The sequence below is a fragment of the Leptosomus discolor genome, chromosome 1, assembly GCF_034619465.1.
Source record: "Leptosomus discolor isolate bLepDis1 chromosome 1, bLepDis1.hap2, whole genome shotgun sequence".
Taxonomy (NCBI): Eukaryota; Metazoa; Chordata; class Aves; order Leptosomiformes; family Leptosomidae; genus Leptosomus; species Leptosomus discolor.
The window spans coordinates 211,559,623-211,587,551 of NC_141391.1; the positions used below are offsets into that span (position 1 = coordinate 211,559,623).

A 27,929-nucleotide genomic window follows, 5' to 3' on the forward strand; every position below is an offset into this window, starting at 1 on the left:
TCTGAACAAGCCAACGGCGGCATCGAGTGCTTTCTCTTTCTTTTTAACTCGCTCCATGTGGAAAAGGTGTTGTCTTGCAGGTCCTAGGGATTTCTAATGGTCCAATTTTTTTTATTTTTTTTTTTTTTAATTAGACTGATCAGCAGAGAAACTGATACCGTTGCTCTGGGGTGGGAAAGGCCAACGGTCTGTGCGAGAGAACCATGTCTGTTCGGGAGTCGTTTAACCCAGAAAGTTACGAACTGGACAAGAGCTTCCGTCTGACCCGATTCACTGAACTGAAAGGCACGGGCTGCAAAGTGCCTCAGGATGTCTTGCAGAAACTGCTTGAATCCCTACAAGAAAACCATTTTCAGGAAGATGAACAGTTCCTGGGGGCAGTTATGCCCAGGCTGGGTAAGTAGTTGCTCCTCTAGATACGTGCGGTCCTTCTGTGTGGCCCGCTTAGTGCCGCCATCTCACCTGTGGTTTGTTTGATCTGTTTGAAAATGGTATGTTGTCTGATGCATGTGCAGCATCCAGAAGTCTGAAGAACGAATCTCGTGTTGTCATTTGTTGGCGTCTGGGTTACAAGACTGTTATTTTAGTTATTTAACATCTTGCAGTGTGCTCAACTACAAAGAAAAAGCGGTCAGGAATGGCCATCCTGATAGGCAGGTGCTTAGGTGTTAAGTCTCCTCCTCCCTTTCCCCAGCAGATGCTTTGCAAACCCGAGTCATATCAATTAACTTCTGGACTTTTAATACGTTGCCTTTGGAAATTGTGCAATGAATGCAATGGATTTTATGCAATTAGAAGGTGAAGTTCCCCTCTCCCTCCCCTCCCCTCTGTTCCTGGGTCCGAGAAAGTGAGCGAGGGAAAACTTACTCGCTTCAGTTGACGGGGAGCGGATTGTTTCACAGTTGTCATTTTTTCTTTTCAGTCCTTTCATTGTTCCCCACTCTAACTTTTTTGCTCACCTGTAGAAGCTGCCTGGGAAAGGCTGTCTTTCCAAGACCTCTATGTTCTTGCCAGCTTCACTTTCTCTTTGATATTTGCACAATGATGCAAGCAATAAGGGAAAACAACCCGCACAAGCCACCTACCTGGGGAGCAGGGCGAACGTAGGTATTTTGATACCAGCTACTGTACCTAATATTGATATAGATAAATTAATGTAGATAATGTGTTTAATGGCACTTTTAATGTTTGTCTATTTACCCAGCCCTACATATTCAATCTCTACTTTGCAGCACAGAGTGATTATTTTTTTTTTCCTCAACCTGGGAATATCAATGTAGCGTTTATTTTGAAGTTATTTAATTATCAGTTTAGTGTCCAATAACCTTATTTAAAATTATTTTAACATTGCTAATTGTGTATTAGCAGGCTAACAGGTTGCAACCCATTATTCTGGTAGAGATTGAATTCAGTGGAAGATTAGTAAGGAGCCCGTGTTCTTGCTTAAACAATGGCGATCTTTGTATGAAATGGCTAAGCAGCAATTGTGTGTGGAGCTGGGGTGGCACTATAATTTAATATTCCGTAATGAAGGACACTTCCCGCTTCTTTTATCCCAAAATTGCTATCTACATGGGGTTTTTCTAAATTAAATAAGTTGTTTACAACAGCATTTCAATTTGGCAGATTTCTAAAATCAGTAATAGTTTGGTTTAGATTTAATTATCTAGCTGTTGTGGGGTTGTATTTTTTTCCTCTTGTAAACTTACAGGCTCTAAACAGTAATGGAACTGCTAATAGATTTTTCTTCTGCAGCTATACAAAAAGGTAAAAAAGTAGACTAAAGCCATCAATATGTGTGATATTACCTAACAGGAAAACTGTTAGTAATAGAAAAAGTGGAGAGTTCAGATCTCTTAAATATAAGCTTTCGTGGTGAGTATCCTTTAACCAATGTGTATTCAAATAAGTTTGGTGTGATTTGCCAATGATGCCTCGTGCTTAAAAGGTGTAGACAGGGAACTTTAGAGCCTGTGTATGCACCATGCTTTTGAGATGCAGTCAAGAGGGAAACTGCCAGTAGCAGGCTCAAGCTCACTCCTCTAGTTCTGCAGGTGGTGTTACCCAGAGCAATCTTAAAGCTGGCTGTGAGTATGTCCGTGAGGAGGAAACTGCAAGTTTGATATTCATTCTCAGAGCTGTTATGCACCTTGAAATCACTGTTTTCAGCCACCTCTGAACAGATTCGCTTGTTTAGTCAGTCCTTTTTTGGTGGAACAGAAACATAGCCTCAGAAGGACCGTCATGGCCCCTTGGCCTGTCAGTCACGGGGCGCTTTTGCTGACCTTGTGGAAAACCGCACAAGTGACATCAGTCTTGCAGCGTTAGGGCCTGAGTAGGTGAACTGAGGGCACAACAGCTCCTATAGATGAGCTGCTTCTTTATAATTGCTTGTATGAACTTCCCTGGAGACGCTGGACTTTGCACGATGCAAAGTGGCTTGGTAGTTTCTGTGGAGGGTGAGCAACACTAAATTACTGCTCGTGAGCTTCTATTAGTATCCCTTCTCATCCGAGGCAAGATCTTCTGCCTCTGTAGGCAGGAGAGGCAAGATCTCTTCACCTATATGCCTGCTGCCTGGCAGACCACCTGCTCTGTGTCCTCAGTCGGACCTGAGAGGACAGCAACGCGCTCCACCCCTGTACTGGATACTGCCAAAAACTGGCTTGTAGCTCTTGCTAGATACTGTGTTTCGTTAACATATGGGGAAAAGTTACTGTGTGGCTTCTGCTCTCTGAAATGGGGTTGTTGGAAGACTCTTGCCCGCTGAGGTATGCAAAGAAATTCTGGACGGCTTGCTGCCAGCCCGAGAAGGGGGTGAGCTACCTGCCACTGCCGCAGGGCACAAGGACATCCCAGGGAGCGCGGCTCAGCTAGCATGTTGTGATTTGTCACCCACCGCTTTCGTGCGGGCTCTTGCATCAGCAGCACATGCTGGGTAGCTTTAATATCATGTGTTCTGTCTGAAATACCCTGTCGGGGACAAGGCTGCGCTTGGTGGTGTGGTTTTCTCCAAGGAGTTTCCCCGTCTGGCAGGTCGTCTTGCTGCCTTTCAGCGTCACAGGAGTAAGGCGAGTTGCAAAAGCTCCCCGTGGGTGAATCGTCTTTCACCAAGAGCCTAGGCTGTGACTTGTGGCGGGTTTTTTTGTTCCTCCTGAAGTGAGGAAATGCCCTTTATGAGAGGCTATGTCCTTTTAAAACTGTTATGTTTTTGTTGAGATTGGAGTGACAGGAAAACCTATTTGCTTTTGACAGTATCCATTTGCGTAGTTCCTCTTTAAATGTACATACATGCAAGCACCCGTGTTCTTAATGCACTATTATTATTATCCTGCAAAAAAAATGTAAACATTGTAGTTTAGTTCTTGCTTTCAGCCATTTAGGCTCCTGTTCAGTTCCAGTCAGGAGTTTTTGTTCTTTTCTTGGTTTTCCTCTTATTTGTGCTGTGTACTTTCTCTAAGGAAGGACTTTGTTGTGTCTGTTTAGGCAGTATTGTGAGTTGTATTTCACAGACTTGTTTTAGAAGTTCTTTTATTAAGAGCAACAGATAAACAAGGGCAAAGTTACTCACCTCACTGATGGATTTCTGTCTTTGCAGGAATTGGGATGGACACTTGCGTTATTCCATTAAGACACGGAGGTTTGTCATTAGTCCAGACAACAGATTATATTTATCCTATCGTGGATGATCCTTATATGATGGTAAGTTGGCTAAACTTAGTTGTTAGCTATATTGCTCATTCGATTTGTGCTTCTCACTTAGCAGTCTGATGGCAGTTTTGACCGTTTCTTCCAGATGTGCAGTGCTATTTGTTTGATGGACTGCATTCAGAGTCTTTCCACAATACACGTGAAGAGGGAAAGGCATAGTTTCATCCTGTAATCTTTTCCGTGTCAGCCAGGAATGCTGCAGTGCTGCTTTCTATAGGTGAAAGTTGGGTGAACTGCCACCTTTTAATTCAAATTTCCCTCCCATCTGTCGTTCTGTGGGATTTGGCTTGAAAAGCCCAAAAGGGGAGGAAAAAAAGAGCTGTCTGTGAAGCAGCAGACAGTAAACTCCACTTACGAGCAGAACCGCGTTGTAATTGGCCTTTCTGAGGTTCTGCAATAACCACGTAACGTGTTAGAACTGGAAATGTGTAAATGACAGAAGTTGGCAATAGCAGCTGGCAACGTCAGTGTTTTGTGAACACCCGTTGTACTACCTCCGCTTGCAGATAGTTAAGGTGAAATGACTTCTTGTTGGAAGCTGTTTCACTTTGGTTCCTTCTGTGTCATTTAGTCCATCTCGGCAGAGATTCCTCTGTGGTGTTATGGGTGATGGTGACTTGAACAAAAGGTCATGGTGAAACAACCAAACTTTAAAAATGGACTTAGTAAAGCTGTAAGGAATTCTACAGGAGGTGTTTCTTAAATGAAACTTAAAGTTAAAAAGTGCTAGACTTCACGTTTCCTGTGATTTGAACATGACTCCTTTGCTTTAAAGCATGTTTTTCTGCTGTTTATTATGATTGTATGCTTTATTTGCTGATGTTGGGTCATTGTTTATTCTGTGAGACCTGTTAGGTGGGTTTTCAATGTGCAGTTTGAGATTAGGACTGAGGGGGTTTTTTATTATTTTTTTTTTTTTAGCATGCTTGACCAGTTGTCATGCACATAAGCAAGCCTAGCTGCTTTGATTTCTGTCCCAGAAGAGCTCTCTGCAAACTGATTAGCCAAGATCCTAGGCTGGCCTCTAGAGTATGGAGTTGTTGAGCGCTCCTGAGAAATGCGATTCAAGTGGCTTGCTTTAATATCATGTGGGAACTTGTCAGGGAAAAAAAAAAATAATATATGTGGTTGGAGAGCTGTGCTCAAGTTCATCAGCTGAGAAACTCTCTTTTCTCACCTTGTAAAGAAAATGCGGGAGGGACAGTGTGAGAAGGCTGTGGTGAAGGGGAGGGTTGTTTTGTTTGGAGATACAAAGGGTTTGAGAAGCCACAGGAGTGGATAGATGAGCCTGTGCCCAGATGAGGTTTAGGCCAGTGTGATAGGAGTGGAATGTCAGTTTGGCCTTAGTCCAAGTTCATTGGTTACATCGCAGTTACAGACTGTACTGTGATCCACATGCCCCAGCAGTTGTAACTTTGGGGTTTTCTAACTCTCAAGTCCTTCACTTTTCATTCTTGCCAACAGTCATTTTAATGCGGTAGCTTGCCACTTCCTAATCTGTTCACAGGCGTGTATTTCTTCTTAAAAGCTAACTGAGAACAGAGATCCTGGCACAAGCCTTCTTGCTGATAGCTGCAGTGATGATCCAGCAGGATTGGAGCTGCTGGATCCTCTTTCTCTTGGGGATTAGAGTACCTGGGGGCAATATAGATTGCCATTTTCTTGTGTGGACCAACATCAGGTGGAGGACAGTCAAATACAATTTGCCATGGGTTTATGGATGGTTGGTAAGAGCAGAGTAATGGTGAGACTCAGGAATTTTGTGTCCAAGCCCTATAAAGGAGTGTGCTCTGGACTCCTCTGTTCAAGACAGACTGCTGCTGCCCTGTTTCTCCAACTCCTTTCCCTGTTTTGAGTCTAGAGGCCTCCTGACACGTGCCTGTTGTTACCACTCTGTTCTCATTATCACTCGCATGCAGTCCACACTCTGCTTCTTGCTCTTCTGTTGTCTCTTTACCGAATCGTTCTAGTCTGGTTTTAGGACGGTGTCACCCAATTTAGTGTGTGTTCCTTTCTCTGTGCACCTGCAGCTCCTTATCTGATCTCTGTTCCTAGTTGCGGGCAGAGGAAGCCAGGAGGGAAAGGCCAAGAGTGCAAATGGACTCCAAGCTGGGTGCTGTGACAGAAGGGATTAGAAAATGGCTGAGGAAGACAAAACACTATGTGGACTCAGCTGAACTTCAGATTTCTGCTTCAGAAAACAGATTTCTCTCACTCTGTCACAGCCTATTTTAAACTGAAGTTCTGCAGTTAGATGCAAAAAACCTCTTCCTTCTTTTCCCCCTTTCCCCTTCTTTTCGGCTTTGCTCTTGAAAACACTCAGTCCATGTTCTGCAAAGCATCCCTAGGATGTACACCTGTAAAATCTGTGTCTAGCTTAGGACTTTTCAGCTTAAATGGTTTGATATTGGAAAAGTTACTAGCAACTGAAAACAGGTTTCATAATAAGTATCAAGCCACCAATAACAGGACTGGTACTGGCCTCTGTTATGGCACTTGTGGAGACACCTTTTTGAGTACAGGAGCAGGAAGCTGGCTGGTTTGAGAGTGGACTCCTTCCCCCTCCACTCCAGGGACCTTTTCAGTGCTCTTTTAAGAAGAATCTTCACTCAAGCCTGGGGACGGGTGTCTGATACTTCATCATTTGCCCTTATAAATAGTTCTTAGTATTGCACATAGGTGTTTGTGTTTGAGGGGGACTAAGCAAGCAGTCAGGTGGCGTGTGGGACCCAGCTAGGGCTGACCCCTGTTTGTGAATCCTGTTGTGTTTATCGGTGTTTGCGAGCCATGTATTGTTCCCTCTGCTGCTTCAGACTCGAGATGTTCACGCCGTGAATTCGTTTCCGTAGTGGTTTTGCCAGTTGGCGAAAGTGGTGTTAGACTGACCTCTGACTACTGGAATAGAGAGCTGTTGTCAGTGTGGTTTTAAAAACTTATCTGTCTTTCCTAAGGGCACAAACCAGCAGTTTGCTTGGTAAATACTGGCGATAGTGGAGAATGGTTGCATAGTCCCCTTCCAGGAAGGGAAAATGGCAGGCTTTAGTGTTCTTAAACATCTAGAAATTTAACAGCCAATATCCATCAAACCGTGCAGTACACGGCTCACTCTTCTTTTAATAGTTTAAGATTTAAATGATTAAAACATATTCCAGTTCCAAATGTAAGGGCTTCCCCTGATGGCACTGGAAGCTTTTGAATTTGTGAAAAACTGGATTATATTTCATTGAGATGTGGAGGTGTTATTTCATGTCATCAGCAAGTAAGGTAACTGCCTGAAAAATATTAATTTTTGCAAAACTACTGGATGTGTGATTAGACTGCAAGGGTTTAGAGCTGGTGGAAATGGGTTTAGATTCCTTTTTTTTTTCTGTCTTGATTGTTTTTTTTTTTCCCCAAAATTTGTCTTCCAGCTGAAGCACCTTTCTGTAGTCCAAACTGTGTCAAATAAGCCTGTTGTTGTTTTTATCGTGGTGGTACTATTGCCTCTGAACTTTATGAAAAGCACAGATTTAAAATCATAAACCCAGATGTTGGTAACAGTTCTGCAGCTGTAAACCTGAAACAATTTTAATAAAATGCACAGAGTCTTCCAGAGTAACCCAACAGAATTTGTCCTGTATTTTAAAATTATCTTACCTCCCTTAGGGCACATCCTGTATCAAAGTTCTGCGTCTTCATCAGGAAATGTCTCATCTGTGCTGAGTCCACATCCTAACAAACCCTCGGATCCATTAATTTAGCGAAATTGGAGTAGCTAAGCTCATGTGACCCAAGGGATCCCTTCTCAGTCCTGTCAGCCTCATGATTTCGTAGAGGAATCTTCAGCAGAAGACTAGGTCTCTTGAACAAATTTTCGTTAGTGGAGATGTTCACACACACACAAATATATGCACTGTAGCGAAGTTCAGCCTTGCCTTGTCGTTTGAACAAGTGAGAGTGTAGGCACGCCTCCCCCAGCGTACAGGTGGCAAGGGACAGACTTCTCCCCTCAGAAGCTGTTTGTGCTCCGAAGCGGTGACAAGGCCAGCTCCTGGCAGCCCCGAGCTCCTTAATCCCCAGCACGCGCTGCCTTCTGCAGGCAGCTTCTTCTCGACTTCCTGACAGAAGGAGCACCCCGGTGTGTCTGTGTGCTGGCGGCACAGCTGTATCCTCCAGGAAGAAGAGTTCTCCCCTAACGGGAGTGTAACCGCGGCCTCCAGGGTAGCACAGAGGAACAAACAGCTTTATCATCAAGGTCCCAGTCTCCTATGTATGCCCATGCAGGAGAGGATGAGTTTTCTAGCAGTTGTGGATTACGTGCGATGGTCGTCTTAAGCAGTGTGTACAGTTTTGTGCTGGAATAAAGCTAACAGGAACATATCAGGTTAAGTAAGGTGAGCTTGTTATCAAAGCTAGACTTTGTCTAGCTTAACTTCAGCCTCTAAAGTTAGGCATCCAGTCTCAACTCGGTGTGGGATTCCTATGTAGTCAGTGAGAGAGGATGTTGACCAAGACAGCTGGGATGAATTCTCTCCTTACCTGTGAAGGGAACAGATACCTGCACTTCTAGATGGGCGTGTTGCACAAAAGGGATCATACCACGTCTTTGGCTGGGTTTCTTAATGCAGGAGCCTGGGGAATAAGCAGCTGTCTCAGAGTGCAGGCTCATGCTGGAAGTTTTTTGTTTATGGCAGGTGTTTATCTGAACACTCCTGCAGATTATTTTTTTTTGGTCTGTCTTTCTTTTTCAGGGACGGATAGCGTGTGCCAATGTCCTAAGTGACCTTTATGCCATGGGGGTCACAGAATGTGACAACATGTTGATGCTCCTTGGAATCAGCAATAAAATGACAGATAGGGTAAGATTTTTGGTACTGGCTTTTGAAGGAAGACCCAAGAAGCTAAATATGCTTAGAATGTATTTACCTTTAGTGTATTTTCTCCTCCAAGTTTGAACGCTTTTAAAGAAGAGATGGTTTTATTGGATGTCTCAGTTCATAGTATGGGTCTTGCCTCATAAACATTGAGGTCACTTGCTAAAAGTTCTGTTTTCTGTGGCATTGTAATCTTCTGCTGCTAATACATTCATCTTCACCAAAATGGGGTCCCTGCTTCTGTCAATCCAGGACAATATTGCTCCAAGGCAGCATTGGATTACCAATTCACGTGTCGAATCAGGATAGGTACTTCTGGTTTATGCCAGCTTTGTAACCTCTCTCTGAAGCAGAAGAAACTGAAATAGATTGCTTTGCTTTTTCTTTTTTTTTTCTTTTTTTTTTTTTGTGGAAGTGACCAGCATGTTTATTTGTTTTGCTCTAGCAAAAAAGGGATGTTTATTCTTAGAAGGAAATAAGTTGAAACTTTGCAGGTTAGTGGAGGCCAAATGCAGTCTGATTTAACTTTGCCTTATTGCACCGCACTGGTGTGACTGTACCTGATTACAACAGCAGGATAGTTGTCCTAAGTTTCCAGAACTCTGATTTTTTTAATTATTTTTTTTTTACTTTTGTATGACCTTTTGAAGAATGTTTCTTCAGCATGAGAATGTCGCTTCACCTCTTTTACAGAGAGCTGTAAAACCATAGCTCTGTGGGATAACCTGCAATTTTCAGGAGGCTAACCTCTTCCTAAGGCTGGCTTTTCTGTCATGAACTATTTGCCTTGAGTGATTAAAAGCCCTGGGCCAGTCTTGAAATGACTAGCACTGCTGTGTATGGAACTCTGACTTCTGTTTTGATCTCTAGGAGAGAGACAAAGTGATGCCTCTAATTATCCAGGGTTTCAAAGATGCAGCAGAAGAGGCAGGAACATCTGTTACTGGTGGCCAAACAGTGTTAAATCCCTGGATTGTTTTAGGAGGAGTGGCCACGACAGTCTGTCAGCCTAATGAATTTATAATGTAAGTTAAATCACTAAACAATCAAAGGCACTGGTCTGAAGGGATACAGTAAAAAATCCTTTAATTACCATGTTGTGATCTTGTGATCTGTCTCCTGATGAATAAAGTAGTACCTTCTCCTGCTTGCATTTGTCCTTAGCACTCAATGCCACATCGCTTCTGTACATATTTGCTTTTTTAAACAGGATGTCCTTTTACTGCTCCCCACCCCTGGTATCTTTTGATCCTATTCTCTTTTTGACAGACCTTTAATGGTATTGAAGACTGTTTTGGGACATAGATTTCTGTCATATTTATACATAAATTTTAAACCATCTCCCAATTATTCTATTAATGGCTGTTGAGAGCTACAGAATTGCTGTCTTTAGAGCATTCTGTCCATTTAACAGTACCTGATTTTGAATGTCCCACCGTGGCATGTTATACTATACAAATGAATTTGTAGTGATCCTAGTGATGGTTATTTTATGCCCTGAGTAACAAAGGCTGATTTTTTTTTTTTTTCCCTATCTTATCTTATGTCTCCAGTAAATTGAAAGAAAAGATGTAATATTGTGTGTGTCTGACTGCAAGCATTGTTCTCTTCCAAGAAGGAAGGATTAGCACTTTTCCATAACTTTGCAGCATTTTGCTCAATACTATCCCATAGCAATGAATCCCAAAGGGTAATTCTGCAATTAGTTTTTTTTAAACTGCACAACAAGATACATGGGTCTGTGAGAACGTAATTATCAGCAGTTATTCTTAATAATGTGTGTGAATCTCGGTATGTAATTAATATACACATTCTTTGTTTTCAGGCCAGACAATGCGGTGCCAGGCGATGTGCTTGTATTAACTAAACCCTTGGGAACACAAGTGGCTGTAGCTGTCCACCAGTGGCTGGATATTGTGAGTATGCTGCAAAAAAAGATATAGGGAAGAGAGATGCAAGTTAAAGGTGACCTTCCTCATTCCCTCAAAAGGACAAAGTTCAGCAGTGTGATGAGTACGCTGAGGGCTCAGTTGGGAAGGATATAGCACCCCTCTCTGCTCCTTCCTCCTTGGTGTGTCAGCCTTACCTGTCTATGTGCAAAACTCTTCTGGAATTGGGACCGTTTACTATTTTGTGCTTAGTGAGCCCCTCTTAATTGCATCTAATTCTTAGTTAGTTCTCAGGCATTGCTGTAATAAACAAAATTGTTTACTAACAGAACAACAGACTAGCACCCTGGGTAAAATTATGCCCTGCTCCACCTGCCAAAGTAATTGGCAAAAGCTTATTGATGGCAATTAGGCCAAGATTGCTGTCTGTGTTCATGGGCTTTCTGCTTGTGTACATGGAAATATATCTACGTTTCGCATGTATTACCCTGTGCATTCAATAAGAATATTTCTTGCAGCGTTATTGTAGATATACTTCCATCTGTTACTTTGGGCAAAAGTGTAACTACTGAACTGAAAAGTGACTGCAAAATTGGCATCTGCTTATGTTGCCTGGCTCCCAGTACGCGTCTACAGAATTATAACTGCTCAGTTTACACTTTAAAAAGATGCATCTCTTCTACATTTGGGACTACTGAGCCAATGGACCAGGAAAGGAGTGAGCTGGAATCTACTTTGTCTTGGCTGTTGGCCACTACATTGTCAGATTAATTCTAATTACAAAGCCTATGTTAGCAAAAGTGAGGGAGAGCCAGCTTGAACCTTCATTGGTGTCTGAAGTGTGAGCAACAAGAAAAAAATATTTTTCTCCTTCATAGGGTCTGGCCTAGCAAATTTGACCTCTGCAGAATCCTGTGTTTTCCAATCAGATATAAGGATCAGGGCCTCTGATAATCTTGATATGGAAATGAAGTGAAACAACGAGACACCAATTTTATAGTATGTTTTCTGGCCATAATCTTACTTCTTAACATATCTGTTATTGTACTGACAAACAGACTTGCAAATTAAGGATATTCTGAATTTCCACATATTTCAAGTGCTTCTAATTTCCTTGACTGTCAACCAGAAACACTTGCTGGTCTGAAAAATGAGGACAGCAAGGAAATCAATCCTCCTGTTACATGTAAACAGCATATATCTTTGATTGTGGTAGGAAAATTTCTCAGTAGCTGTGCTGCCTTTTCTTCAGCTTTGTTTTGTGAAAGAGTAGGGAAAGTGAAACTAGAATTAGCCATCACAAATCCACCCATAAATCAAATCTGGGTAGGGAATTCGACTGTGTGTTGAAAAGTATGTGGGAGAAGGTACATAGTACAGCAAATCTATGCATAGGCGAGAAAGGAAAACTGGAGTGTAGAGAGAAGCAGCTGCAACACAAATTTGAAAAAAAAAAAAAAAAAAAAGCCTAAAAGTTGAGGTATTTAAACAGAGCAGTAGTGAATGAGTTCCCGGTGCCAAGTGAAAAGGAAGATCCAAATGGAAGCAAAATTTCTCCTCCTTCCTTGGTTGCTGCCAGCATAGTTGCAGCCAAGCCCCGGCTGCGCTGCCGGCAGCAGCTGCCATAGGGTGCAAAGGAAGAGACTGCAAAGAGTCTGCAGGGAGCTGGAGCCCCCCAGGGGACCACGTCAGGGATGTGCTGGGGGTGATGAAGCAGTCTGCTGTGGCTTTGGCTGCCAGGCTGATGGTGTGGACTGGTTAAACTGGTCCACAGCTGGGAACTGGCATCCCTTTGCCTTTTCCTCTTTCAGCTGAAAGGCATGAAAGGGGTTGCTGTGATGTGCCCCTTCAGGAGGGGTTTTCTAGCCCTTGCTGTTGTCTACAGACCCCTTTCCATTTGAAAATCTAAGCTTTTAAAAGCTGTTTGGGGATTTTTGTGAACTTTTCTGCCTGTTTCCTGTCTATTAACCCCTGTACCTGACTGCTATATTGGAGGGGAATGGTGGCTTTTCTAGCCTCAGCCTTGAGTTCTGCTTCCACCTCATTTGTGATTTCCATTCCCATCATCTGACCAGTTTCCATCACATGATCAGCCTCAGAATCGTATTTTCGGAAACTGAGGCAAAATGACTGCTCAGGTTTTTCAGTCATACCCGCAGTAAGAATAATCATTATTCTGTCCCCTCTCTAATAGCCACATTTATTTTTTTTACTTGCTCTCTCTTACTTAGTTGGTCAAACCCAGTTCAGCCTAATTTCAGAAGCTCTGATCCTACTGTACTTTCTTGCTCTTTAACAAATGATTTGTTTTGGCTGACCAGTCTTTTCCCCCTCTTGCCATTTCTGGGTTCTTGCTTACACCCCTCAGCATCAGCACTCATTGATTAAGGATGAGAGCATCTTTGCCAAGATCCTTCCCCAGCGCAGCATCATATACCAATTCTTAGTAGTTTTAGCATCTTTGGTTTAGTAAGAAGTTGGTCCTATGTAATGGCAGTGTAGGCATTGTGGCTTCAAAAATCCTAGTTGTATTTACTTTCATTTCTCTGTAATTTTATTTCCATTGCAAAAAAAGAAGAAAATTAACCGGTTTGTAGCGTTGCTCTTAGCAGCTAAATGGTTGCTTTGTTTCCTTCTGGATCTGGAATTACTTGACTTTGAATAAAACAATTGCCCTTTATAAAGGTGCCATTTCCTAAATTGTTCTGAGACCCTTTTGGGGAGAAAAGCATTGCTTAGAAAGTGATGGAGGCATGAGTCCATACAGAACGCTGGAGAATGGGTGGAAGGAGATGCTGGTATTAAACTGTAAAGGAAGCCTATGAAATGGCCTTAATCTGAACTCACTAGAGTGATTACATCCTGCCTTAGCTTACATTCCTCGGACCTGGACTTGTGGATATCAGTGGCCTTTCTTGATCAAAATGTCCAGATGTGAAATCAAGAATTTTCTTCTTAAAAAATGAAGAAGCCAGAGACTACAAATCGCAACGTCCAGCAACAAAGTTCTTTTCATTTAGCTGCAGAGTTCAAGCCAGGTAGTTGCCTTGAAGGAGTTGTGTTACCAAAATACCAGATCAATAACTCTGCAAGACCAATGTGTAGGTATTAGAAAGCGAGGTGTTCTTTATTACAGCGCTGGGCGCACAGGCGAATCATTTCGCAAAGGCAAGCGCACTCTTTGGTCGCGTGGTTACAGCCTTTGTGGACCTTTCTCATTACACGTTCATCATCTTGCCCCAGTGTTATTCTAATGATGTCCCAGAAATGTTTTACAGAGGTTCCTTCCCACTTGCACATTCTCTGTCAAGCAGGACGAAATGGGTCGGAGTCTTTTGAGGGTCTCTAGAGGTTGTCCATAGTCTTCCTCACAATGTCCTGTAGTTGAATCCTCCTTCTTGAGCACCAGCCAGGGCCCTTTTTCTGATGCAACCCCTTGTGACAATCAGTCTTGTAGATGTTTGCTAGGCCTCTCCTTAACATCTGGCATGTGTAGCTAGCTTTGTCTCCTTGATGTCTGCCTGGTATGTATAGCTTTGAGGGAGCTCCTGCTGCTCCTGGGTTCCTGCGGTTTCTGTACTTTCCTCTTCCATCAGCAAACAGCCTATGCAGAGTTTCACGACCCGAAGTTTCACATAATTTCACAACCCCTAATTCAAATGTTAGCAAAATCAAAATTCATACAAAAGTAGAGAACTTCACCTCATCACTTTGCCCTAGGGTAGGTTATCCCGTTTTGAGCCCCTCACTGCAAGAAAGACATTGAGGTGCTGGAGTGTGTCCAGAGAAGGGCAGCGAAGCTGGTGAAGGGTCTGGAGAACAGGTCTGGTGAGGAGCGGCTGAGGGAACTGGGGCTGTTCAGCCTGGAGAAGAGGAGGCTGAGGGGAGACCTTATTGCTCTCTGCACCTGCCTGAGAGGAGGTTGTAGTGAGGTGGGGGTTGGTCTCTTCTCCCAAGGAACAAGTGACAGGACAAGAGGAAATGGCCTCAAGTTGCACCAGGGGAGGCCTAGATTGGACATTAAGAAGAATTTCTTTACTGAAAGAGCGGTCAAACATTGGAACAGGCTGCCCAGGGAGGTGGTGGAGTCACCATCCCTGGAGGTGTTCAAAAAACAGGTATATATAACACTTCAGGACATGGTTTGGTGGGCATGGTGGTATTAGGTCAACGGTTGGACTTGACTATTCCAACCTTATGATTCTATAATTCCGCTCCGCTACTGAAAGCAAGATTTGAGGTGCTCAGTACCTAAGAGATCTTTAAATGAACTTCACTTAGGTACAGCAGAGTAAGGCACACACCTCTGACTTGAACCTTTTGCCCTACTTTAACTGAGGTGGGGTTTTTTAAATACGTTTTGGATGAAAGATTTTTTTAGAGTGGTAAGAATGTGCTTTAAAATACATAGCTAAAAATCTAAAAGAATCATCTTTATTTCATCCATTAGCCAGAAAAGTGGAATAAAATCAAACTAGTGGTAACGCAAGAAGATGTAGAACTAGCATACCAGGAAGCAATGATGAATATGGCACGACTGAACAGAACAGGTAAGGAGAGATGAGTGTTGCGGGGGGCGGAGGGGAGGCTGTGGGTTTCTCCAGTTCCATGCTTAATTTGATTTCACTGCTGTGGGGAAATGTGACACAGCCACTTTATCCCTTCTTTCTGCTGTTCAGTGTTTGTAAAGCAAGCAAATTAAAATCAAACACCCCCTTTTAATTATACAGCAAAAACACAAATGCCACTGGAGATGATTATGACTCATGAGAGTGCTGCGAGTAACATCCCAGTGAGTTAGAGAACGTTTTAAAGGGAAATATATTGGATTTGCTCCTTATCTTCTGTGCCTAGAGAACTCCTGAAAGCCTGACTGTAATAAGATTTTAAAAATTCGAAATAGTATAAAAAAGGAAAAGCTCTTCATTTTTGTATGCTTCCATTTAAATTTTTATTTTTAAATTTGTCATGTTATGTACTACCCAAAATGTGGAGTGTGTGGCTTCTGCTTTTACCCTAGAAATTTTAATCCAGGATTTGCCTTCTCTGTTCAAAATATCTTTGGGAAAGCAGATAATTGAATTTGGTGTTTCCTTACTTCTCAGTTGAAGGAACAGGGGTAGTTAAATATCTCTTCTCCCATTTATTCAGCTTCCATTTGATGTTTGTTATGTCATCCCACTGGTTTTTCATTCTTTCACAAAGTCTTCCATGAAAAATAAATGACCAGGCTTGTCTTGTGGAAAAGAACTTGGGTCCTGCTCTTGTATTGGGAAGCATCAAAGAGGGGCAAAGCATTCTTGGTTTTGTTTTTCTCCACTCACTCTTGTCAGGCACCTTTAACAACACTTAAATGTTCTTAACTGGGGCTATTGTCCTGCATGCAGAGGTGCCCTTCGCCCACTCAGGGCTCTGCAGTTGCAAATGCCCAAGAATTTCATGAATGCATAGGTGGGGAGGCTGGGACCCTTCCCCCACAACCCGCAGGCTTTGTTCTTAAGCTCTTAAAGTTTAAGTGTCCAGAACTTAAGTTCTGATGTGATCCTTTTACGGAGTGGCAGGGGGAGGGATGTGAGAAAACTGACCCAGGATGAGTCTGGTCCTTGCCCTTAATGAAGCAAAGTTGAGCTCAGAACCTCTCTGGCCATCAGCTTTGGGAAGTTTGAATCTGGAGCAAACCCCTGTTTCTTAGAGTGCTAGTATAAATTGGTAGCACATGTCTAATAGAGCATGCTCATAGATAGAACTTTAGTGCTGGATTTTCAGAATAATTTAATACCTTAAATACCAGTTGAATTTTTTTAAGGGTTGCATGCAATATTGGTGAATTCCAGTTCCTTTCAAGCATGATTTTTTTAAAAAAAATAATTTAAACAGCCCAAGCTGATTCAAATTCAAGCTATACAACTTCAAACTGCACAGTATTGTTGAAGAGCTGGTTTTCCTGATTATTTTTTTTTCTGATTTGTTTTTTTTACCCCTCCTTCTCTTGTAGCTGCTGGACTCATGCACACTTTCAATGCACATGCAGCTACAGACATCACAGGATTTGGAATCCTGGGGCATGCACAAAACCTTGCCAAGCAGCAGCGAAATGAGGTGTCCTTCGTTATTCATAACCTTCCTGTTCTGGCTAAGATGGCCGCTGTCAGTAAGGCTTGTGGCAATATGTTTGGCCTCATGCACGGGACTTGTCCAGAGACTTCAGGTAGGTGACAGTTATACCGCCCTCTTCTATCCCTACACCTCCACGTTAGAATTTAGTAACATTTTAAATGTACAAATTGTGCGCTTTGCGTTCACAGTCGGTTTGGCCTCTGGCCAGGCTAATGAGCATTAGCCACGCAACTGCTCACAATTAACTTCTTCGGGCTGACTTCCCAACCGCCGTCCTGTTCTGAATGAGCTCTACTCGCTTGTGAAAGGCTGTTGTAGAAACCCTTGCTGTATCTAGAACGTTTTGCAGGTAGAAGTTAGTGATGATCCTGAATTCTCTTGAAACCTATTTTTCTTTCAGCTGTTAACTCCGAACAGTAAATACCTGAAAATCCCAGCACAGCTGGCACAGTTTTCTCAAAGGCAAAGCCACCTGCAGTAGGTTTGCCAGTCAAATGAGTGGTATTTTGTTTCCCATTAGGAATGGGTGCGAAGTTTAGTGCTGAATGGGCCAGTCTTGGCAACTGAGGCATTCTCTGTCCACAGCATACAGACATCCAAGAATATAGATTTTTTTTCTCCCTTATGTTTATGAAATCTGACTTTAAGGGACTGTGACTAGCAGGAAAAAAAAAGGAATTTTGTCTCCAATGTATTCATTACTCGAATTCTCTATTTAATAAGGCTGCTATTTGCAGTGGCAATGAATACAGCAGACGTGCACTGAGAATCGGGCTATGGACACCAAGTTCATTTCAGAGAAGCATTTAAACAGTCATCAGGTGGTAAGAACTTCTGATGTCTGAAAGTTGCCTTATTATTAAGTGTAGGGCACTTTGCTGACTAGCATGATCACTGTCTTCTGCTGGAAGTCTCTATATTTAATTTTCCCCTGGAGTCGTGTGTCCTGTTCTGTTTTGTTTTTCTTCTTTAATCTGACTTTTGTTTCTCTTTGGGAAATGGAGAAGATGTAGCAACAAATCTGTCTTTTCTCTTATCTCATTTCTTTTCTCCACCCTCTTCCTGCTCTCCAAAAGTATTATCCAAGTTCTCTGCAATTCACAACAGAGGGGGCCCCTTGAAGCAAAACAGTCCAAAGATCTGGAAAGAAGCATCACAGTGAGAGCCATAAACTTTTCCCCTAGTGAATACACAGCTTACCATGATCTGCTGAATTGTTCGTTAGCCATCTGTGTTTAAACAGACGCTCTGTCCTACAGAGTCTGTATGGCTCGGATGATGTGTAATAGGATATGGGACGTGAACCCTTTCAAGAGTTCAAATCCAGTGTCAGTCAGCAGGGACCAGAAATGGTCTTTTTTTTCCACTCTGGTCGCAGTTTGGCAAGCCGTGTCAGTAAGATTGGTAGCACCAGACAGATTCTGACTCCCCAGGAGTCCACGTAACCAGAGTTCTAGTAGCATTTGCTATCGGTTCCAAAGAGTCCAAAAAATAGCGTGGGCGCAGAGCTGGAACTGCAAGATGCTCTTGCAGGTGAGAGGCTGTGGCAGAGGTTTGGTAGCAGTTGGCAGGGGAATGGTTGAGCTGCAAACGGAGCGCTTGAGCCTTCAGAGCTGTGCATCCTGCACCCTGGGGCTATCCAGTTCTGGCTTTGCACTGAAGGAATGTAAGACGGCACGGATGGATGCACTGCTGTGGGAGTACTTGGAAGTGGGAAACAAGTCAACTCCAGAATCCCTTTCGGGACCCAGAGCAAGACATGTCTTTGAAACGCTGAACGGCTTATGTTTCAACATAGATAGATGATGATGGAAAAACCAGCGAGACCTCTCTGGTTATTTGTGAACTCTAGGCGCCTTAAAACACGTATATTTGATTTCATCACAGCGTTGCCTTTCTCACGTTGGAGGTGGCTCAAGGGATTTGTCACAGGGCAGCGTCTGCCAAATATTAGAGCGCCACAGCCACGTGGACACGTCGGCTCTGGTCTGAAAGCTGTGTGAGTGCAGTCCCGTGGGCTTTAGGCCTGACACACTGCAGCAGGGTGGGTTAGCTTGGGCACGGGGTGCTGGGACGGCTCGTTAGCGTTCAGACCCAGGCTGTTTGCACACTTCGTGCCCTGGGGTTGGTTTATATGAAGGCAAGCGCCTGCCTTGCTGCGCCTGTATATCCATCCAGTCGTGAGGAAGCCTTTGGAGGGGCTGCTCAGGGCGGTTTGTACCCTAATACAGATGCGCTCTGTTGTCTTAAACTTCCAGAAACGCTCTGTCTGTAGCTTCTTCATTTGTGAACAGATGTTTTTCAGCAGAGTGGGCAGGCAATGAGAAATTTTCTGGAAAACTATTTGAATGGATTTTAAGACTGTTGGGGTTTTTTTCCCGTGCACATTTGCTGGGCACCTGTTGACAAAAGTCAGCGTTTGAAAGATCTATTAGGTCATCTGTTCCATCCTCCAGGCACTCTTGCTTACGGTGTATTTTCTTGAAATAGCAGTTTTACATGATTTCGTGCTCTCGTGTAGGTAACTCTCTGGTAAAGGTTAAATTTGCAATCGAGCAGTTAGTTTCAAAAAGCTTAATTCTGTTTATTAGACTGGCTGTTTGCAGAAGTGCGTTACAGTTACTCTACGTGGGCTATTCGTGCATGTCCTCTTCTACTAAACCTTTGACTGGTGTCGGCCAACTTTTTTAGTGTAGTGGAGTAAACTCGGTGTTTGTGCAAATTTTGTGGAAATAAGCAGCTGGGTAGAAAAGAAGGGCTATGTTAGTGTCTGACAAGAGGCAAGGCTAATGATCTCATCCTTTTGTTAGTCATTGTGGGAGAAAGCCATTAGCAGGAGCAAGGACACGTGGTTTCTATTCATGAACTGTTTGTATCTCTGCTCTTAATTGCAAAGCTTTGTCTAGCCTGCTTGTGAAGTTTTCTGTCCAGTTTCCTGCTTGCTAGAATGGTTAAAACCAACAACCTCCTACCAAAAAAAAACCCCTTAGATTTTTAGAAAGGTAAGCCAGGACAGATACTCAGTATCTGTGTCCTTTCAGCCCACCAATGAAGCGGGCAGCGAGCTCTCGAACCACACGGCTGGTTGTTCATTCCCTCTGCCGCCCATTTGCTTGGTCTTCAGCGGTGGCTGAGCAGACCTCAAAAACTTGGTACCCCGTGAAATGCCGCTTGCTGCAGCGCAGGGTGGCACTGCTGCTTTGTTTTCCCCAGGCACCTTGCAACAACTTAAACTCCCGGTGGCGGTCACCTTGCACAGGCGAAGACTTCTCGCAGTTGTCCGTGGGACAACAAACAGAGCAGCTGAGAAGACCAGTAGCATAAAATAGTATAGAATACATAGTGGAAAACCAAGGATTTACCCAAAGGGTTAGAGATACTGGTCAGGCTACCAGAGAAATAATGGTAATCTCTGCAGATAGGAATCCCACTGCTGATCAAGAGTAGCCTATAGCCTCTATTAAGGGTTATTGATCAAACTGCGGGATGCAGCCAGCAGGTGGGAAGTGATTTTTTTTTTTTTTTTTTTTTTAATTGGAAACTGGGATTTTGTACGTTTTTCTGACCTTGCCAAAGAATGTTAACAGGGTATGCATACAAGTGATATAAATTTGCAGAAAGAGACTGGGAGTGGGGAAGATAATTGAGTGACGATTGTTCTTGTGCTCGCTCTTATTTCCTTTTTCACCGTCCTTCTCCTTCTCCCTTCTGGCTAGTTAGCACTACTACTTGTGAACCTCTTCCCCGACTAGCTTGCACCATGACAGAAGTTTCTCTTCAATTGGATTTAGAGCCTTCTGTGGGAATGGCACATAATTCCTTTGCAATTGTTTTGTCTGTTACATCTGGAGTAGCTTTAACACTGTCTTCCAAGCTTCTGGGGGTTTGTTGTTGTTTTTGATGAAAGTACAGGGATGTTATGTTCTGAAACATCTGAGAGAGGTAGGAGATTTTCTGGATGGCACACTCGTTTGCTTTATATAGAACCAACTTTCACGCTTCCACATATCCTTATAAATAATTCCTCATGTTCAGTAGCTGCTTCTTAGAATCATAGAATGCATCGGGCTGGAAGGGACCCCCAAAGGCCCATCTAGTCCAACCCTCCTGCAGTGAGCAGGCACATCTTTAGCCGGATCAGGTTGCTCAGAGCCCCATCCAACCTGACCTTGAATGTTTCCAGGGATGGGGCTTCTACCACCTCTGGGCAAACTGTTCCAGTGCTTTACCACCCTCATGGTAAAGAACTTCTTCCTAATGTCCAACCTAAATCTACCTGTTTCTAGTTTAAAACCATCGTCCCTCGTCCTATCGCTACGTGCCCTTGTAAACAGTCCCCAGCTTTCCTGTAGGCCCCCCTCAGGTACTGAAAGGCCGCTGTAAGGTCTCCCTGGAGCCTTCTCTTCTCCAGGCTGAACAACCCCAACTCTCTCAGCCTGTCCTCACAGCTGCTCCAGCCCTCTGACATTTTTGTGGCCTCCTCTGGAGCCGCTCCAACAGGTCCATGTCCTTCTTGTATTGAGGGCTCCAGAGCTGAACACAGCACTGCAGGTGGGGTCTCACCAGAGCAGAGGGGCAGAATCACCTCTCTTGACCTGCTGGCCATGCTGCTCTTGATACAGCCCAGGATGCGATTTGCCTTCTGGGCTGCAAGCGCGCATTGTTGGCTCCTGTTCAGCTCTTCATCCACCAGTACCCCCAAGTCCTCCTCAGCAGGGCTGCTCTCTATCACATCATCCTCCATCTTGTATTGATTACGAGGATTTTAAAGTGTCTTTAGTCATCACCGAGAGGACTGTTCGCTTGGAAAAGCAAACATGAAGGTGCCCAAGGTGCTACGAAGGTGCTTAGGGGCTGGGGAGGAGGAGGTGGCAGGGAGCCCAGGGTGGCCAGCTCTGCAGGTGGCCCTTCACCCCCAGGGTTGGCTGAGACCTGGTGACATGACTTGTGCTGCTGACTGATGCCCTTCGCCTGGACTAGAAGATTTTGGGTGAAATAACTCTTCAAGAGTAAGCAAGCCTCAGCATGTGCCCAAATTCCTGTTTACATGAATATGCTCTCTTGCCTGTGTTCTCCAAACATTTCCCAGTGGGAGAGGATAGCTCAAGATCCCTTACAAGAGGGTGTAGTGAGTCTGAACACAGCGCAGCGGACAGACGTGAGCTGTGCAAACTGTGTGTGGGGTACAGTGCTTTGAGGTTTGGTTCGACGCCTGCAGATGAGTTGGCTGCTCTCTGGTGCAGCGCTTCACGCGTTTGCAACGTAGGGTGGATGTATAAAGGTAAGGGATATGGAGGAGCTGAATGCTCTAGTGACAGGGAGTAGCACCGAAAGATTTCATCACTTGGGCGCAGCCCCCTGGCAATTCGTGCCAGAGCTGACAGTGAAACTCATTCTAGTCATTCACTCGCCAAGCCACCTTTGTCAGTGCTTTGGGGTCCCCAGAACGGGAGTGTTCTTAGGTGTGATAACGGAATGGCGAGCTTGCGAACTACTTAGTGCGCTGCGCCTGGAAAGCATTCGTTAGTAAATAAAATATTTTTCAGTTGTCTCTGAGAAAAATGTCTTACAGGAAAGGTTAAGAAAGGTTAGAAAATTCTCAAACAAAGGGGTCAGAAGGACTGTCACAGGGAGCACCGGATCAAGTCTGTGTTTAATTTTCAGCTCTTGCATTCGCCAGTAGCAGTCCCTACTTCGATGAATGATTTCACTGCAGGCAATGGGATTACTTGCAGAACCAGCTGCTACCAATATGAGGTTATAGGTATCTGAATAAGACCTTTATCCAGGATGTTTCTGTGCAGAAGCACTTTGCAGTCCTCTGTTGGAAGTTTACAATGCTGGTGTTGTTTCAGTATGTCAGTTGTTGGCATTAGAATGGTGCCCTTTTGCCAGTATCTTTTCTGTGTGTTTGGCTTCGTTTACATGCCCACTAAACACTAAATTTGGGCACAAACTTCCTTCTGTAAAGCAAGAGCTCAGACTTCTACTGTGTCTTCTCTTGGAGTCCTTGGAGTTCAACAGAATCCACTGCAGTCACCACGTGCCTGTCTAATAGGGATTTGGCAGATCAAGGTTGAAACGCTTTGCAATCAGATGGGTTAATGCTCTGCTTTTTTTTTTTTTCTTTGCAGGAGGCCTCCTCATCTGTTTGCCACGAGAACAGGCAGCACGTTTCTGTGCCGAGATCAAGTCCCCAAAATACGGCGAAGGCCACCAAGCGTGGATTATCGGCATTGTAGAGAAGGGCAACCGCACAGCCAGAATTATAGACAAGCCACGAATCATTGAAGTTGCACCGCAGGTGGCCACTCAGAACGTGAACCCGACGCCCGGTGCCACCTCTTAATATAGATGAAATAGCTGTTTGGTTTTAAATAGATCTATTCCTTTATCATCCTACAATTTAAAGAACTGTAAAAAGAAAAGAAAACTTGTTGTGTCTGCACATCTGGTGGCCTTAGGTCAGTTTATGAGTGGATACAATTAATGAAATAAAATCCATTGCCTTTTTTTCCTGTTACATTAACTGAAGATGCACCTAATCTTGAGGCAGCTTCTGAGTTGAGAATTATATTGTTATCCAATACTGTTGATTCATTTTGAATCTTTAGACACTTATCTCTTGCCGCATAGGCTCTTTTTAAAGGTGCTTTCACGTAGCACAGACATTACCGGTAGTAGTGTCGAATAGCAGTTTGTGTCCTTTCATTATATGTATATTTATCATAAGTCTAATTTTGATGCCTTGAGTGATATTCCAGAAAGGCAATAAATTGATAAGCGACACAGTGGGTACACCCAGTAGTAAGAGGGTTGCATGAATTACATTCAATCTTTGGTTTTTGGTTTTTTTTTTTTTAATTTTATTTTTTTCGGGTGAGGTTTAGTCTTACCCAAGAGCATCTACGACCCTGGACATTGCTTGGTAGCGCACTCTGTTTAAACGAGCAAGTGCTGACTTTGCATGGAAAGCGCTTCAGAGTCGAAGGAGTCGTTTTTAATTTCATTATTTGTAGACCTGACAATATTTACTGTATTATCAATGATTGTTTTCTTTATTGATAGCAAGGAAAAATAATTCTTTTTTTCTGCAATGTGATTGGATGTGCTATAGTGCAACAAAGGTTTTGCAGACCAAAAGGAGGTTACTGTATAATATTCATTTACAATTCACTATATAAATAACTACACAAATAATTTTTAAATATAATCAAACTAAAATAAACCTCTGTTCTGTGGATGGTAGTGTTTAATACCTTTTATATTTTGTATAGTGATTACAAGCCTTTTTGGTTTCTTTAAAATCAGCAGCTGTTTAGTATAATTCTTAGTATTATTTTGTTCTTCGCTCAAATACATTTTTCTGCACGCTTCTGTGATCTGTGTTTAAAATCTACATTGCCAACATTGCAGCTTGAACTCGAGCTTGTTATTCAAAATAAATATTTAATTTTTTTTATTGCTCTTGTATAAGTGCATGAACTTTTTTGATTCCTACCTGAATTACAAACTGGAAAGAGGAGAAATCCTCATTTTATTTTTTTTTTTCTCTTTCATTGCAAGTGTAATTATATTGATAGTTGTTATTACTCCTTTGATCAGTTCTGCAAGCTGTGATGTCTGGTGGTAATCTAGAAGATCTCCACCTGCAGCCAAAGTTGGGGCAAGCAGGTTATCTCCAAGTATATTATCCAAAAAAAATAATTTTGTTTATTTTACTTATCAGCACTAACTATGCAACGGTTTTGAATTGCTTCCTCTGCGAGTCCTCCTGCCTGTGCCTGCTCTCAGCTGGCCGGGGTTCCCGAGCAGCCCTGGAAGTGGGACGGATGCTGAACCCCACCTTTCCCCGCCCGGCGGCAGCAGCCTCACTGCTACCTCCGCTCTGCCGAGACGCACCTTTCTGCTGGGCAGGACCCAGTGTGCCTCGCCGAACCAGCTCTTTCTGAGCTTCTCCCAGATTGTGGCATTCGCTCCTGGATATTCGCACCGGGAAGAAGAAGAAAATCTTGGATGATCGTTACTGCTACCAGCAGGGCTTCCGTCTGCGAAAAACGAGTCCCTAGAGATGAACCAGTCTTGTGCATCGCGCAGGGTTTACAGTTCCAGTCTTGCTCCCAGGGACGACTGGCCAAAAGGCTCCTCTTTTCCACTCAGCAGTGCTCTCAACAGGCGCTGTTTGCAAAGTAGAATTTTTTTCTTTTTTTTGCCCTTGTCAGTAGCTTAAACCGCGCAGAACCTCACGCCCCTTTCCCTGGAGAAGGCTGCGAGTTGCGCTTTCCCCACAAAACCTCAAAGCAGTAACTTGAGCTTTTGATTTTGCTTTGGGAGCAAAAAAAAACCTGTTAGGTTTTTCACAGCAGTTCTGAAAATAAAGCATCAAAAAACAGTTGTCTGTGCAAAAAATACTGATTGATTTTTTTTTTTTTTTTTTCTCCCGCTGTTTTGCAAAGTTTGCTCTGTATCCTGCCACAAAACTGGAGCTGGCTTCTGTTCATCTTCTTTATGCTCACAGACAAGACCATCACTACGCAGGTTATTTCATTAGATTAAACCCCCCCCCCGAACTAGATCAAAGGCGTGCAAAGCAGTTTGAGTATTTTGTGGAAAAGGGCTTGCTAGGAGGACCTGTTGTGTTTTAAGATGGTGCTGTGTGTGTGCTGACGGGACAGCTGGTACCGGTTGGTGAGACTCGGGGCTTTCTTCCCTTGTGTCCCTTAGTTCACCAGCCGGCTGTGGAACCAACACTTCTCCTTCCCCAGCCGTGCCCTGCGTGGCAGAAGGTTCGTCCTCGAGGGGCAGGGTGTGCGGAGGAAGGCTGCTTGGCCAGCCAGGTGAGTGACAATTCGCAACCACCGGCCAATCTTTCACGGCAAGAACCGCCTGGGCTTTTGGGGGAAAACTTCCCTTCGCAGCTGCTGAAGCCAGCTACGAGCAAACTGAGGGGTGAAGCCTCTCTTGATGTTTCCTGATGGCTGGAATTTACATCCCAAAGTGCTGAAATGTGCCGCTGGGTGGGTGATTATTGAGTTGGGAAGTCCTCCGTTGGCATCACCTGATCAGTAAGGAGCGCAGGGATTTGTGTAAGAAGTTTTATGATTTGTTTTGCTAAATAAGAGATGGTGGATCACGCCTAAGCTGAAGGAGGGTATATCGTACGGAGCTAGCAAGTCCGGAGTCGTGCACCTTTAAACAAGGCACGTAAAGATCCCCTTTTAAACGAAGTGTTTTGAGACACTGGCATCAAAAAGCTATGAGAAAGCAACAGCAAACAGTTTTTATTAGCTACGTCCACTCATTGACACAAATGTACTTTTGCATATGCTCTGCATGCACCAACTTCCACCCCTCAGTCTGTACGAGAAGGCTGCTTGTAGAACTCCACCAAGTGGAGATTAGAGTTTAATAATTGGGATATTCACTAGCTTAATCAATACATTTGAAAAGTAGCATATATTCTTGGAAAGCTAGTATCTGTTATCTCTCTTTAATGTGTTGGTTTCCTCAGCCTTTTGCTTTTCCCCCTGTATCAGGGAAAAATAACGCTTAAAATTATCTGTGGCAGTATATAAAGTCAGAATAGTTGTGTGGGGTTTTTTAGGTATTATTTTTATTTCATTTTTTGCCAGAAATTCAGGACTGACCCTTTTCTACTTAGGAATTATGAAGATTAGCGTGAATGCTGCAGTGAGAGGGCAGCAAACCTGAGTGACTGTGGGAGGAATGGATGGGCACGATGGCCAATATTTACTGTTTGGCTGGTTTTTCACTGAGCATCTGGCAGACGGTTGGGAAGAATCACCTTCTGGGTGTACATCTGCATTCTGACCACAAGATGTGATTGGCAGCCTCTGTGGCTGGCGCTTGAAGAGGGGAAAGGTAATAAAATAGCCTCTTACCCAGCCTTTGACCAGGCATTTTTCCCAGCCTGAGGGGTCATGAAGGAGAAGGAGGATCCCTTTGGGGAGCTGTAGGTCCCCAATAGGCGCAACATCTCTGCGAAGGCGACTTCTGCGTATCAGCTCGCGGGCTGCTGAGGTCAGCGGGCGCTGCAAGGGCCAGCCGTGAAGGAAGAGCTTGGGGGTTTTTTAGGCTGGTAGTGAGGGGAGCTGGCTATGGTGGATCCAGCTGTCTCTGGGACTTCTGAAGGCATCTGTGTCTCTAGGAGTGGGTGAGCACCCGCAGCTCAGCAGTTAGGGACAGCTGTAGCCCTGAGACCCTGTTTCTCACCCTGGAGAGAGAAGCTGCCGTGCTTCAGTAGGTGGGTAGGGACTGCCCAAAGCTTGAAATTCAGCAGAGACCAGGAATTAGAGGCGGGACTTTGCTTTTGTGGAAGGCAATGCTGTTCCACAGGTGTCCTCCCTGTGGAGGATTTCCTCCAAGTGTGTCTAAACCAGCTTTAATCTGGCTTGCTCTGCTCCCAGCAGCAGCAGTTTAGACTTCAGCACCTCAGCACCGGCTTTGCTGCCCCAGACTCTGATCCCAGGTACGTACCTCATTGCCTGCCCCATCTCCAGACCACACCAATACGTCTTTCCTTCTGTCATCCAAGGCATATTTAAGCTAATGCCGATATTCCAACCAGTGTTGTTTTGTGCTTTTGCTTGCAAGGGCGACATATGTTCTCTGTTGTATTTTTCGAGGCATGAAAAGCTATTGCCCCACATCCCCAACCTTCAGAGGAGGGGGAAATAGTAACACAGAAAAATGGTCTTGATATTTCTAAGGTAAAAATAGATTTGTCTTCAGATGCAGAGTCCTTATTGTAGTAGGACAGTTGAGGGATGCTCCTACCATAGCTGAACTTGCAGAATAACTCGGTTTGGAACAGGTGTCTTGCAGTCTCCTGGTCTGAAGCAGGGACAACCTTGAGGCCACATGAGATTGCTCAGGCCTGTGTGCAGTCAGGTGTTGAATATTTCCATGGGCAGAAATTTCACAATCTCTCTGCACCCCCTGTTTGAGTGTTTGGCCATCCCCTTTCTGCAGAATTTTCTCTTTACATCTAACAGGAATTTTTCCTGCTGCAGTTTTTGCCTGTTGTCTCTTAATTTTGCTGTAGGCTTTCAAGAGGAGTTTGGCTGTCTTCTCTATCTCCCCTCCATTAGGTACTTGCAGACAGCTGTAGGACCTCCCTGGACCCTTCTCTTCTTCAGGCTGAGCTCTTTTCTCAGCCTTTCCTTGTGCATCGTGTGCTTCAGCCCCCTCATTTTAGTGGCTCTCCACTAAACTTCAGGACGTCAGTGTCATTCCGGGGAGCCCAAAACATAGGCTCCAGATGTAATCTCACAAACTGCCTCATAGAGGGGAAGAACCGTTTCCCTTGACCCTCTGGCCGTGCTCTTGCCAATGCAGC

The 27,929-nt window shown here is 43.9% G+C and overlaps 1 protein-coding gene across 2 annotated transcripts; it reads left to right on the forward strand.

Moving 5' to 3' along the window:
* Window positions 1–203: 203 nt before the first annotated feature.
* On the forward strand, window positions 204–22,948 carry SEPHS1 (selenophosphate synthetase 1). Of its 2 annotated transcripts, XM_009949084.2 has the most exons (8): window positions 204–396; window positions 3,599–3,702; window positions 8,442–8,549; window positions 9,435–9,589; window positions 10,390–10,480; window positions 14,904–15,003; window positions 16,449–16,661; window positions 22,705–22,948. In XM_009949084.2, exons 1-8 carry the CDS (start codon window positions 204–206, stop codon window positions 22,917–22,919), a joined length of 1,179 nt encoding a protein of 392 aa, XP_009947386.1. In that variant the 3' UTR covers window positions 22,920–22,948. The 2 variants fall into 2 exon arrangements, with proteins under 2 accessions (XP_009947386.1, XP_009947387.1); XM_009949085.2 differs by lacking the exon at window positions 16,449–16,661.
* The last annotated feature ends 4,981 nt before the right edge of the window (window positions 22,949–27,929 follow it).